This window comes from Clinocottus analis, unplaced genomic scaffold (genome assembly GCF_023055335.1).
Source record: "Clinocottus analis isolate CAN_PGR_092001 unplaced genomic scaffold, fCliAna1.0.p SCAF_10, whole genome shotgun sequence".
Taxonomy (NCBI): domain Eukaryota; kingdom Metazoa; phylum Chordata; class Actinopteri; order Perciformes; family Cottidae; genus Clinocottus; species Clinocottus analis.
Genome location: NW_027175821.1, coordinates 16,465,888 through 16,479,436, shown reverse-complemented (window position 1 = coordinate 16,479,436; position 13,549 = coordinate 16,465,888). Strand labels below are relative to the sequence as shown.

General features: G+C 42.1%; 2 protein-coding genes across 11 annotated transcripts in view; one reads left to right on the top strand and one right to left on the bottom strand.

Annotated features, from left to right (window-relative positions):
- Nucleotides 1-6: 6 nt before the first annotated feature.
- LOC137797098 (protein SPMIP2) lies at nucleotides 7-4,332 on the bottom strand. 5 transcript variants are annotated; one of them, XM_068595339.1, is made up of 5 exons: nucleotides 4,149-4,332; nucleotides 2,422-2,651; nucleotides 1,990-2,048; nucleotides 1,772-1,813; nucleotides 7-163 (listed from the first exon to the last, which is right to left on the bottom strand). In XM_068595339.1, the coding sequence occupies exons 1-5, from the start codon at nucleotides 4,210-4,212 to the stop codon at nucleotides 100-102; spliced, it is 459 nt and encodes a 152-aa protein (XP_068451440.1). In that variant the 5' UTR covers nucleotides 4,213-4,332; the 3' UTR covers nucleotides 7-99. The 5 variants fall into 5 exon arrangements, with proteins under 5 accessions (XP_068451440.1, XP_068451443.1, XP_068451441.1 ...); XM_068595342.1 differs by having other exon boundaries at nucleotides 7-159; nucleotides 1,772-1,796; XM_068595340.1 differs by having other exon boundaries at nucleotides 2,422-2,707; nucleotides 4,149-4,324.
- Nucleotides 4,333-6,550: 2,218 nt separating this feature from the next.
- The window catches only part of rapgef2b (Rap guanine nucleotide exchange factor 2b), a 98,096-nt gene continuing 91,097 nt past the window's right edge, over nucleotides 6,551-13,549 (top strand). For all 6 annotated transcript variants that reach the window (XM_068593295.1, XM_068593268.1, XM_068593276.1 and 3 more), the window contains exon 1: nucleotides 6,551-7,256. In XM_068593295.1, coding sequence (XP_068449396.1) covers nucleotides 7,188-7,256 — 69 coding nt within the window. In that variant the 5' untranslated portion in view covers nucleotides 6,551-7,187. The remainder of the gene's footprint in view (nucleotides 7,257-13,549) is intronic.

Below are 13,549 nucleotides of genomic sequence, written 5' to 3'. Positions count from 1 at the left end.
AGCGTGTTACAGAGATTAAAAGATGTTTAATCAAACTTGACAGATCTCATTAACAGTTGGGTCTTCCAGCCGCCGTGGGTAGCAGGATGCCATCTGCTGTTAGCTCTGACTGTCTCTGTGAAACTTGGTGTTGACTTGCTGTGAGTCATCCGTCATGTTCTTTCTGGGAGGAAACAAATAGAGGCGATGAAAGAAATTAATGAGGCCAGATTCAACTGACATAAATCACCTACATGTGTACCTACTGGGTGTGTTGCTTTTCATTTCGCTCATGTTCTCACAGATGTTAAAGTGTCACCTTGCAACGCACCATTTAGTTGTAATAATGTCTCACATATCCAAAAGTTATTACCTATTGCTGTGATTTGATAATTACGTGGAGCTAATGGGTTTTAATTTGTTGTTGAAGTGCTATTATGTCAGAGAAATGTGTTAATTTTAGTTTTAAAGGTCCCGCATATTTAGTTATTGGGATTCAAATCAGGAAAATCTGTCTTTTTTCCCCTCTTTGAGGTTGTTTTGTATCTCTTTGTGCTAATTTTGTGGCTGAGTGTGGTTGTTTTTTATTTATTTGGTTTGACTATCTTTCCAAGAACAAATATTAACAGTCGGCTCTGGTCCAATCAGATGAAGGCCATTCCACCCCCTGGCCATCCCTTTGGGAGAACAATGTTCAGATTTCTTTCCTGAAGACATAATTACTTTCTGACATTATTAAAGCGTCTCCTCTTATTTCTTGTACAACAGCGAAACATTGCGTCAAATACGACCAGGTGTCCTCATAACTGGCCTCTGCATGCTTGTCAGTCTGTTCTCTGTTTGGCAAAAGCCTGTCGCAGTGTCTTTGTCTCTCTCCAGTTGTATTTTCTGTCTTAGTCTTGACAGCTGAGGCTTCTTCTTTGCATGCTTGTCTCTGTGCTCTCTGCACTGTTATTAGATTTCTGGCTTGTGTCCCACAGGTTAGGGAACAGCTGGCTGTTTAGCTGACACTGACAAGTTGGGACTGTGACATCATTTGCATTGCCCCTGCAAGAAAAATGAATAAAGACATCCAGCATCTCATCGTCTCTAGCGACCCCATGAGGCTGTAATACCTATAAGCAACCAGGCAACCATATTACCAACTGAAATTAAACATTTGAAATATACACAGGTCACAAGTAAAGACTAACATAAAATGTCTTAGTAAGTTGTACTACATAGTGTCTTCTGTTTAACTGGACAGATGCAACAGCGGTTGTAGCCAAAGCCCCATTGAGGACATGAGCCACGTCCCCCTTCAGCATTCACATTTTATTTACATCATCTGAATACTGCCCAAACAGTTCAGTGCCCTATGTGGAGGCATCGGTTCCCCCTCTCAATTATAAAGGTTTTGGCTTGAAAGTTTCAACCATCTGTGGTTGCTTTTGCTAATCACTAGTGGGGCAACATTGTGTAAGGTTTGGCCTGAGGATGGTGCCAGAGGAGAGTCTTCATTAAAGGGCTCATCCTTTGTACGGTGGCCTTTTGGGACATCTCAAACTCAGCTCATCAGTTAAGCTCTCAATAACCTTATAGTGCATTAAGATTCTTAAAGTTCTGTTTAATTCAGTACAAAGGAGGATCATTTCGAATCTCATATTTACTGTTACATGTTGTTTAGAGAGTACATGCAATGCAGTCCACTGTAGATATTTTGTTATTTAAGAATAATGTTGATAAGGTAGAAGATAAACCTTGTTTTGGTCAGTAATGTGTCGGCGGTGCATCTGTCTGGCACATTTCTTACCCGCGGCTCGAAGCGGTGTGAGTTCCTGAATGAGGGGAAGTGCTGCATTATGGATGGAGAAGCAGATAACCTACAATGCAGTCACTCAACACTGTACACCTGAGACGTTCCCACTCATCCCTTTCACACAGCACACAGCACACACACACACAAACACACATAATAGGACTTTGAAGGATGCAATGTGTCTAACGTGAGGGTTACAAATGCCGTCTTACTGGTCGCTCTGGAACCTGTGAGTCATTCTGTCCTCCAACGCTGTCCGCAGATCAGTTTTCTGTCAGAAAAGAAAATTACTGTTTTCATTCAACACTGAAATGCTTTTTATTTCATGTATTCTTTATGACACATAATCATAGCGGTTATTGTCCTGAGAACGTACATTTCCAGTTCAGAACTCCACACGGATTATCGAACAAAATCAACACACAACAAATAACTTGATGAACAAAATGTGAAATAAATCAATCTGACCCAGGTGGGATAGATTGTCCATTTATTACCAATGTGCTACGTGGATGACATTCCTACATATCTCGCATCATATCCAGCCGTTTCTCAAAGTCGTGCTCATTGTGACCTTGAGGCACGTTACCTGAAGAATAATGCTTCCGTGTTTCTCATTTGCATAAAGGGGGTTTCAGCCGTACCTTAATTTGCATGTTGCTGAGCAGCGCCCCACTGTTCAACAGCTGGTTGTGCTGCCAGCCCCAGCCCACCGCCCCCACGTAGCCCTGCTTGGGCCTGGGAGGAGGGGCATCTGCTGCCGCTTGGCACAAGTAGCCGAGGTCACCTGTGGCCTCGGGTGACGAGGCGCCCGTGCCGACGTACCGGAGGAAATCATTTGATCTTGGCTTGTAGTCTCCAATTCCATCTGGGCCTTTTGTAGAAGTCATGGCCATGTGAGAAAAGAGGTAAACAAACATCCAAATGAGCCTGAGAAACCGATTAGAGAAGGTGCTCAAAGCATTCAGTGAAGGGTGATTTGTTACAAATAAATGTAAGTGACATGCATTATCTCTATTGTTCGTTTTTATATGTTAATAATAATAAAAATAATACCTTTATTCATATAGCACCTTTTCTTTTTTCTTTATTGTAAGACAAAAGACAATAAATAGACAAAACATGTGTATGTGTGTGTGTGTTTTTGTGTGCATGTTTATTATTTCATCTCAAAAAGAAAAAGGCACACAGTACAGATGAGGGCATATTTATATGTATGTGCATATGTGTGTCTGCATGTACGTGGGTTTCGGATTTCAGGCCAAAAAAGACAACATGTGACTGTCAATAGAAGGGGTGGTGTCATGTTTGTAAAAACACAGAGAAGGATGACCCGATGGAGTGTGTTCTGTTGTATTGTAAATGATGGAGGAGGTTAGATTTTCCAATGAAATATATTCCATCATTCATCATATCATTTATACAGCAACTTTAAAAACAAAGTTTACAAAGTGCTTTACATAGAAGCAAAGCATAGTCACATAATGTCAATACTGAGAAACAAGAAAGCACCATATGAAAAAGACAACGAACACAACGAAACCAAACAAATGACCAAGAAGAGCAAATGGAATAGAACATGAACAAACAAAAACAGGGGAACATAAGAACTGCATAAAAGTACATAAAAGGATGACATCACTTGAAAAAAATTCTACAAAAATAGGTTTTAAGAAGTGATTTAAATGAAGTTATTGATTCTGCAAGCCTTATCTCCTCAATGAATATATTCTGCTCTGAAAGAAAAGATTCAACAATATGTTTGCACATCACGCTCTAAGTTGTATAATGCATGAACTATTGCAGTGTTAGTGTACACAAACGAGACACTTTAACCACACAGACTCACACAGAGCATGTTAACTATGTATGCTGGCCGTGGATACAGTGCCACCGTGTGTCAGTTTTGTACTGTATAGTTGGACACGGGCCATAATGCTGAGACATCATATCAGAATCAGAATCACAACCATTTATTGCCAAGTATGTTTTCACACACAAGGAATATGTCATGGCGGGTGGTGCATAACATAAACAATAAACAGAGTGCAAAAAAAAATGGGAGCATGTTTAAATTTACAATAGAATAAAAAATCCAATTTAAAGTGCACACACAAACAGATAACAATACTTTAAGGTGAAATGTAAGTGTAATGGTAAAGTGGCAAGTGCATTTAAATATGAGGTATGAAGGGAATATAGAATATATATATATATATATATATATATATATATATATATATATATATATATATATATATAATGTTGAACATAGGTCTTAAGCATGCCTATTGTAGAGATGTTTTGTAGCACAAACTCTACGTCCTCGTTGCACTCAGGTGAATGACTCAGCAGCTTTGTGCTCCCCTACCTGTAAAAAGCATCCGTTGTCCAAGCTGATGCCCGCCTGCAGCTGCTTCACTGTTTGGCATCATGTTTTTGCTTTTCCCCCCAGGGACACCTATGTATTAGTCGCAGGTTAGATATAAACCTAGTGTATGTAACGGGCCCCCTCGGGTGATAACTCGAGCCCAGCGGTCCTCTCTGTCCATGGGGTCATGGTCGGTTGTCATGCCACCACTGGTTGCCATGGCATCAGTGGTTGTGTCATAGTTACATTCTAAAAACACGGGATGCTCTGTGGAGCACATCCACCACACGCATGCCGTCATTACAGGTGGACTCAATGAAGCAGATTCACACGAAGGCAAGAACACAGAATCAATCCTATTGTATCAAGTGTTAAACGGAGTAAAACCTTTAACAGCATAACATTTATAATGTTTTATTGTTTTGTATATTGCACTTATTTTACACAGCTGTAAAAAGTTGATATTGATTTAAAGTTGTGTCTTTATTATTATTGTTGTTGTTGTCATTATCTCTATTATCATCATGTTTGTTTTATTTTTTAAATCTTTTTTTTTTATTACATTGTAGATTAAGACATGAAGAAATGGAGTTACAGAAAAAACGTTTCAATAAATCAAAAATATATTTGATATTCTTCAAAGTAGCCACCTTTGGCCTTGATGAAAGTGTTGCACACTCTATGCTGAGCACTTGTTGGCTGCTTTTTCCAACCTATCTCAACCCGTCTTCACGTGTCGTCCAGCTTGTCTGACGCAGCGCTTCATCCCTCTCCTTCTTGGTCTAATAGCTCACACTGCCTAGAGGTGTGTTCCCTCTCCCGGGGCGGTCCCCTTGAGAAACCATTTCATCATAGCACTTGATGGTTCTTGACATGTTTCAGCTCATCTGACCTTCATGTCTCAAATATTGATGGGCCGTTGTCCTTTCTACTTAGGTGAGAAGTTCTTGTCATAATGTGGATTACTACAGTAATCAAATATCGGGCTATTTCATTGAGCACCTCGGCACAACACACCTGAAGGTCACAAAAGCAATAAGAAGGCAATACATTCTACAAATTAACTTTAGACAAGACACAAATGCTAATTGAAAAGCACTTGAGGTGACATCCTTCATGAGGTTGGTTAAGATAAATAATGGCACAGGTGTGCCAAGCTGCCATCAAGACAAACACTGGCTCCATTGAAGAAATCTAATTTATAAAACATACTCTGGCATGATAATCTGTTAGATAGTCAACACTGTTTTGTTGACTATCTAATTACACATGTGATATTTCATGGTGTTGATGTTTTCTTTATTAATCTACAACATAGAAAATAATAAAAGTAAAAAATAAATCTAATAAAACTGAATGAGAAGGTGTGTCCAGACCTTTCTCACATACACCTGTACAATATGTGCATTAATAACTTGTCTAATGTGCTGTGACACAATATTTAGGTATTTATGTAATGCAAGAGTTCATCTGTTTACTTATTAATTAGCCTCTTTCTGAGCTGCTGTAAATGTGAATTTGGATTTGAGTTTGTGTTATGTAACATTTTAACAATTTAGTGTAAAAAAACGAGTGAAGCCAAAAATAACTAAATGTGGTATTAGTTTATTCCAGTTTATACTGATAAATAATGTTTACGTCAACTCGATTTGTTCACACCCTGCATGTTTTGTGTTCATCTAAATACGTATTACCCTCTCTGGTCACTAGATGGCCTCAAAGCCTCATTTGGTCACATCGTACTCCTCCTTCCGAGTCACAATTTTTTCTTTTTTTTCTTCTCCTTTTTCTTAAATGGACTCGCCCATGTGCCGCCCCTTGTAACTTAACCTCCATCAAGTCAAACAGAGATAACAACAGCTAGAAAGGAAATGGAAATATGTTCCCTCCAAAATAAAATAGCAACATGTATAATACTGACCATGCATACGGTGAGCAGCAGATGACATGTAAGCACTAGAATCACTGAATCAGCAATATTACAAAGGGCTAAATATTGGGATGAACTAAATTAGATACACTAGATAAAATTATTTTTGCTACGTTGTGATGCATGGCGGAGTCTGATGCGGTTCATTGCTTGTGTAGTCAGTTGTGTAATTAGCATCCGCCCTTTGGTTTAATTATATATTTGTGTTTTTTTCACAGCTATAATTTATGAAAATTGCCAACAGTTAATGATGTATATCTTTATTAATATGTAGAGGGACAACTACATTTTTTTCAACAACGTGTATATTTATTTCACAAAGACCCCTCCCTAAGTATACCGTTTCCTTCTTCGCCTCTTTGTAATAAATTAAACACGCCGGAGGTTTATTTTGAAAACCTTTCCAGGAAGTATAACCGTCAACTCCGGCCGACTTTACTGTGCTGTGTCAGTCACCATGGTGGCATACAACAGAGCGCAGCGGCGGCGGACCTATCCCCACTTTTAGACCCATTAAAATGTTAATATAGTGGTCTTTTTTATTTTACCGGTGACTGTACTCGTGTCTGCCTCTCATGATGGACGCCAGGTTGCTGTTGACGGGATAACCGTTAGCGTACTCTTTTTTTTTCTGTGTGTAATTGTTTGTCTGCTGGATCCCGTGTGTGTAATTTATTTTTCGTCGCTAGCAGAATGCTGAAGAGACGGGGAATGGCTTTGAAGAGCGTCGGCTTGAATAAAGACACCTCTTTTGTTTTACACTGAGAAAACAACCCTCCCCAAAAAAGCAGAGAGAAAGTCTGAGCCGCGCTTTTAAAACAAGTTTTCTTCTCCCCGGCGAGGGGCTGCTGTCGGCGGGCAGAAAACACAAGACGCCCCGAGGAAAACCGCTCGGCTGCCTGGCTCCGGTTCGTGGCCTGGCTCCGGGCACTCCCCAGCTTATCCGCCAGCGTCGGACCACGGGCGACAAGAATACAGCGAGGCACCAGGAGAGGAGGAAGGGAGGGAGGGGGGAGACTTCTTTTGTTTGTATCCGTGGCGCTGGATATTTCTAAACACTCATTCGGGACGAGGAATCCAATATCCTCCAGACGGCGTCCTCCAAAACAATGGCGTCTTACGTGGATAACAGCTTTCGGCAGGCTGTGATGATGAACCCGGCTGAGAGGACGCAACAGGTCAGTAGGTTTTTTATTCGTTTACACCCCCCTCCCCTCTCCCCTAAGGGAATCTGCATTTCGCTGAGCTGTATTTTGTCATTCACTCGCTCACGTTATAGCAAAACACTGCAACGTGCGCTACATTGTATAGCGTCCTGCAAACTGAGTAGCGGCGCGTCCGCGTGCAACTGTTGCCATTTGGCTTGTTCCCGTGTTACGCGCGCCTGCGTCCCGCTAAGCCCTTCTGCGTATCAGCGGAGATAATCAGGGCTCCTTAACATCACAGGGGCCTGGAAGTTATAGCCTTGAAAACTCAACCACAGTGCCTCTTTGCAAGAAGAACAAAATGCACACGTGACACTTTTTTTGTGTTGCAGGGCGCACTGGCAAAAAAATATTGTATCTACAGACAAATGGCAGAAAGCTGTGCACGTGAGAGACAGTCTGGGGGCTAATCCCAGCCTAGCCAATAGCCCACACGAGTTTACCATGGCTCATCGTTTTAGTTTCTGTTTTTTTTAATCATGTTTGGTAGAATGAGACACAATTTTAAGCTTCTGAGTTTGGGCTTGTCATTGTTATAGTTCTCTTAGTCTCTGCTGGGATTTGGTTTCACAAGGACAGCGCCCACGGTCTAATGTTTGTGTCTTTGTTATTACTTGTTTTGAAAAGCTCGGTGCACAATAATCTCCTCAGTGTTGTCTGATCCACTCCAATATACTTCCTCTGGGAAGTGTGGGGTTTGCATGATGTCTCATGAACATGCAAATCCTGTGGACTGTGGTTATTACTTAAAGCCACATACAGGCGCGCGCACAAATACACACGTACACGTTTGCATGGCGTCAGACATGGGCGGTATATGGTATTTAGCAGATGCAAGTAATGGATCCGCGGTTGGGGCTGCAAAGGTGGCATCGTTTCACTCGGACGCTGGAAACGGATGTTGCGCCAGCGGGGATCCTCCTGCGCACCGCGGCACGATCGATAGCCCACCACTGAAACCAGTGAGCTGCAGATAGTGGCACTGTCCCGGCGATCTGCCATTAAGGAAACCATTAAGGTGTCATCAACATCATCATTGCCGGCTTGTTAACTTGCACGGCCTCACAGGTCTTTGCAGCGCTCTTGCAGGCTGTAATTTGTCTGAGTGACAGATGCCATTACCGTTCTGGAAACAAAGAGGAGGATCATTTAGGAAGAGGGGGGGTGAGGGGGGGGGGGGGGGGGGGGCAGGCAAAGCCTGGCAAAATCCCCTTTGAGCCCACAGTGGGGTCTTCAATCTGCCTACATCTTAAACAAAATCAATTTGCTATTACATAACATTACAAATTTATGTAAGCAAATTGATAGAATATTTGACTGAAAGACCTTTCATCAAAACATTAGTCAATACAATGTTCTGTCAAGTCATCGAACTACACATTGGTTGCATTTCTTTCAGCTGCGCTGGTCTCATTTTTGTTTTATTGCCCATATAACAGAGTGACTTTCTTAGAGAGATATTGAATCGCTGGTCCTGATGATGTGGCCCTTTCAATTAATACTTGGAAACATTGATTTTCTAAGCGTTGTCATGCAAGGGAGGATGTGGTTTGGAGCTGTCTGTCTAACACCTGCGTGGCCTCATTCTTCGAACCCACCTGAAATAATTAACATAAGCCCAGCTCTCAGTGTTGTATCGGCGCCTGGATGCTTTTTCTGCCAATGCCATTTGAGGTTATGGGTAATGACTTGGAATGTGTAAAGCTGGAATATAGTCAGATTCCTTAAAGATAAGACGGCTTTGACAAAATGTCTGATTCAGTCTGGTATGTCTGTGGTCCTTCAACGCTCTGGAATGAACCCATGCTGTGTCAGTATGCAAAACATTTCACTCAGGCAGGTCTTTTGGATGAAAACTGAACGGAGAGGCCGAACCAGGGTGGCTTGAACAATGTCTAAAATGACTACGCAGAAAAATGATTCAGTCAGAAGCAAAAGTGTGACACTCCTAACCGGATCTGGAAGCTCCTTCAGAAGTACCACATCCGAGTCAACTCCATTTTCGTCTTTGTGATTGCTCTTCAGAAGGGCAACAAGACTTAATAACCACAAAGTCCTTTTGACATTAATCTCTGCGGTATTGAGTAGTTCAATGGCAGCACCCCTCTCCCTCCCTCCCTCCCTTCCTCCTCCCCGGCGGGTCTTTTGCAAGTGTCGAGCAACGGTGGTGGCTGACGTGGTTCATCCCGTAATGGCGTTTGTCAGGGCCCCTCTGTTGGGGATTAGCTCACGGTTAGAGGGCTCTGTCTTCATCGCTCGAGACCGACCACAGTGTGATTTGACCCTTGCCCCCCCCCCACACACACCTCTTCCCCTCCGTTGTCACATGGCAGGTGCAATAGCTGACCGCTTGACAGCTATAGTGTTCACACCGGTTCACCGGCTTCCTTTTGCATGACTTTGGAAGTGCGTTGAATGTTTGTCAGTGAGCAAAAGGAGGCAGTCTGATCATGTCTCCTCCACCCCCCCCTCCTCCTCTGCAGAGCACTGCTGCACAGATCTGCAGTTCTGATATATTGCGATAACACAAAATGGATATTTGATCTCTTATCCCAAATTAATTCATGTACCGGGAGGGTTATCGCATCACTTTGAACAAAACTGTATTTTGCTCTCAATTGCACCATGTGGCGAGTTACTTTATGGACATGCTGCAACCCTCCTGTTATGTGATACCTTCTCCACCTATTAAGCCAAACATTTGATCTGTTTTAAAACATGAATTGTATCTTAATTATATCATGATCTAGTTTCATTGTGTAAACTCTAAGGGTTGATGGCGATTTTACATATTTTTGGTGAATCTTAAAAGCGCTTCGCCACCACTGTCTTCACCTCAGGGGTGTCTTTTCAATCTCTGCACAGACGACGGAAGGAGACCAAACCAGGACAAGCACATGATCACATTTGCAGCCGTCACTGTGACAGCGAGTCGGCCTCGGCTAGTAATGGGTCATGTTTTGCAGATTCTCAGCATTTCTTTTTTTATTGAATAGCAAAGATATAGCAGTTAATTTTGCAGGACGCTGCAGACTCTATCAGACACATTGTCGTGTACTCGTCTCGTAGACAGACCAAACAAAACCTTTTCAGAGCAAATCTAATGCCCTTACTGTGGACCATGAAGGCATGGCATTGAGCTGAACTGATTAGAGCTGTACATTTCAGCGCAGCGTTGCCTTCTTTATCTCGCCAATTGAACCGTTTGTCATGAAGGACCTAAGATTATGAAACCCAAGACTGCTCCACCCGATGGGGAGCGGGAGAGAGGAGGGGGGGGGGGCACACACAAATGAAATCTGTCGCCCTGTAGGAACAAAAACCTGCACACTGTTGGCCCTCCGTGGTGCACAGATACTGTTTAGTCTGCTGCACTCTCCTCTTGTTTAGCCAGGTGGCAAAGCCAAAGGCCACGAAACAGCAGTCCTCTGCTGAGGTGACCCTCATCGCTGGAGGGACGAGCTGCCTACTTTACATCGTTTCCACATATTCGGCACAAGCACAGGAGATTAGCATGGGCCTGAAGTGGCTGTAGTAGAGGAAAATGAATAGCATTTTGGGATTGGGGCAGTGAGCAAAACAAATCAGAATTTTCTAGACCATTATCTGGTCAATACTCGAACACAGATACAAAGAGCATGGAGTTGAATGGTTCATCTTTGATGGAAAATATTCAAAGTAACAAGTACTCTTTGTCTGCAGATTAACAGTGGCAAGATGGGAAAGTACCAAGTACAAACATAAAAGGGTTAAAAACAGACCTAGGAAAGACATTTGTTGAGGAAATTTACTTTAAAATGAAGGTGAAACTGGTCCATCTACCAGTACAGACCTGTCCTGTATTCACAGCAAATAGGTACTGTTACACCGTCAAATACTATCGTACTATCAAATGCAAGCTTGCCGCTATGAACCTGGAGGGGAAAGTAGTTGTTACAGGCCGTAAAATGACCGACGAGCACAAAGTGTCTCTGTCTGTCAGCATCCTGCCCCTTCCTTTTCATAAGAAGCAGGAAGAGGGAGAGCGTCAGGATGCTTTTTGAACGTGAGCCGGAACAATGGCTTGACAACAGAATGCCTTCCGCTCCCAAAGCTGTTTTTATTTTTTGGGGAATCTGGGTGTTGTTTCGCAAGACTGCCTTCCTATTTCCGTCAGGGCGTCAGAAGCATGTAACCATGTGTTTTTAAAAAAGAAAAAAGGAAAAAAAAAGACCGACTTCTTTTTAGTTTACTGGATTCACAGTAGTGTAATTTCCCCAGGCATCTCAGGGTTTCCTGATTCTCCCCCAAAAATAACCAACCTCCCATCCAGTCGATAAATTTAGGCGCTGCTCGTTTTGGAATTTTGGTGTTTTCGCTTGCGCTTCTGCAGCGCTAACCCTGTCGAAGAGAAGTGATGTCACATGTTATTCTTGTATTGAAAGCGGAGGCAGAGCGCAGGCTGATGTAGGCACACACACAATGCGGTGAGAGTGACTTAATCTTCCCATTTTGTAAATACAGGGGATGATTTCAGGAAGAAACAAATACACCAAAGTGCGACAGCCACACAGAAGGAAGCCCAGCGGGTTGTTTCAGTTGGCTCGGTTTAAATCATACTTTTAATCCGCTTTTTTTTTTTTGAATAATTTTTTGTATACATAGAAAGATATTGTGATGGTAATAAAGCAAAGCGTTGCCTTTCCATATAAGGTATCGGATATTGTATTACAAGTATTGATTTGTCAGCGTTATGGGAGCCGCTGATTAAAAGGTTGAATTCAATCATACACTCCTTCACCGCAGGATAAATGGCCTTTGTGCTGGCTCGACTCTAGAGATGTCTGGTATCACAGCGGACCGTAAGCCTTAAACAACATTTCAATTCCGGAAAGTGTTCTTTAATGGAGTACGTCAGGCGGGACGCTTGTGTCGCCCCTTTTGTGCCCGATTTTAACTCCCTGAAATCTAATAAGGAAAAGAGCAAATCCAGTTTGTGTTTTAAATGCACCACTGAGATTGAAGGAAGTAAAGCACACAACTCTTGATTTAACACAAGAGGAGCACGAAGCCAAGCTCAGCCATTCTGCTTCAGGTCTGATTTGTTGATTTAGAACGGTTTGACTCGTCGCTGTCACTATGTTCCCTGTTTGATTAGTGCCTATATGTTTTTTTTTTTTTTTTTTTATTAACACAAGAGATTTTAAAAGCCGCAATCTGTGGCTGCATTGCATGCTGGTCTTTTGAGTCTGCAGAGATTTTCAGAAGCATATAAATCTTACCAGTATTTGATTTATAATAATGAAAATTCCTTTCCAGAATTTCCCAAGTTGACATACTCAAATTACTTGTTTCGTCCAAGAAACATTCAACACTCAAAGGTATTGAGTTTAATATCATGCTCACATTTACGGAACAGAGAAACCAGAGAAATAGCCACCAAGAATACCAAATCAAAAACCTGTCACTGACTGGCCTTTTTGCATCTGAAGTTAAAGAGTCGTGATATTAGTTTAGATTATGTGCCTGTGGTAGAAGAAACTCAAGATGCTATGTCACATAAAAAGATACCATGGCAGATAATATAAGATTTCTCAGAGTTTGCAAAAGTATCTGTGATATCCTCCAGGAGAATCATATCAAATATTCAGGGAGAAAGGAAGTTTAAGTAACTTTTTTTGAAAAACTTTTTTACGTTTGAGGGACCCCATGCTAGTTTCTTGGTTGCTTGTTCTTCTCTCTGCTCACTTCAGATTATCACTACGAGTTATTGGGGTTGAACCTTTCTATTGCTGACTAAAGAAAGTTTGAGAGTTTGCTTGTATTGGTGCACAGCAAACGATTAAAACTTCCATTTCACGGGTTAGTGGAGTATTTGATTGAAAAGTGTCCCTGATCATGTGCAGCCCCGAGACGTTGCCTTCAGGGTCCCACTGTACATTTGTTGCAACTAAATTGCACACAATAAAATGCCAAAGGCATGTTTCAGTTCCTTACGGTCGCATTCCTTTTAGATATTTTTAAAGCAAAGAAAAACAACTCCCGGAGTCGAGGCTCCAGAAATTCCAGTGGCCTTCCGAGCAGAAGGCAGCAGACCTCATGCTACCGAGCGACCACAGTCTTTACATAACTTAGCCCGAGACCCACTTGGCTGCTTGGAGAATAAACTATTCCTGACGTGCAGTATTGACATGACCGCTATAGAATTACTACTCGCTGTGGCTATCATTAAGAGCTTCATTCCTAAATGAGATTTTCGAAACTGCCAGCGTTGGGGGGAAAAAGTG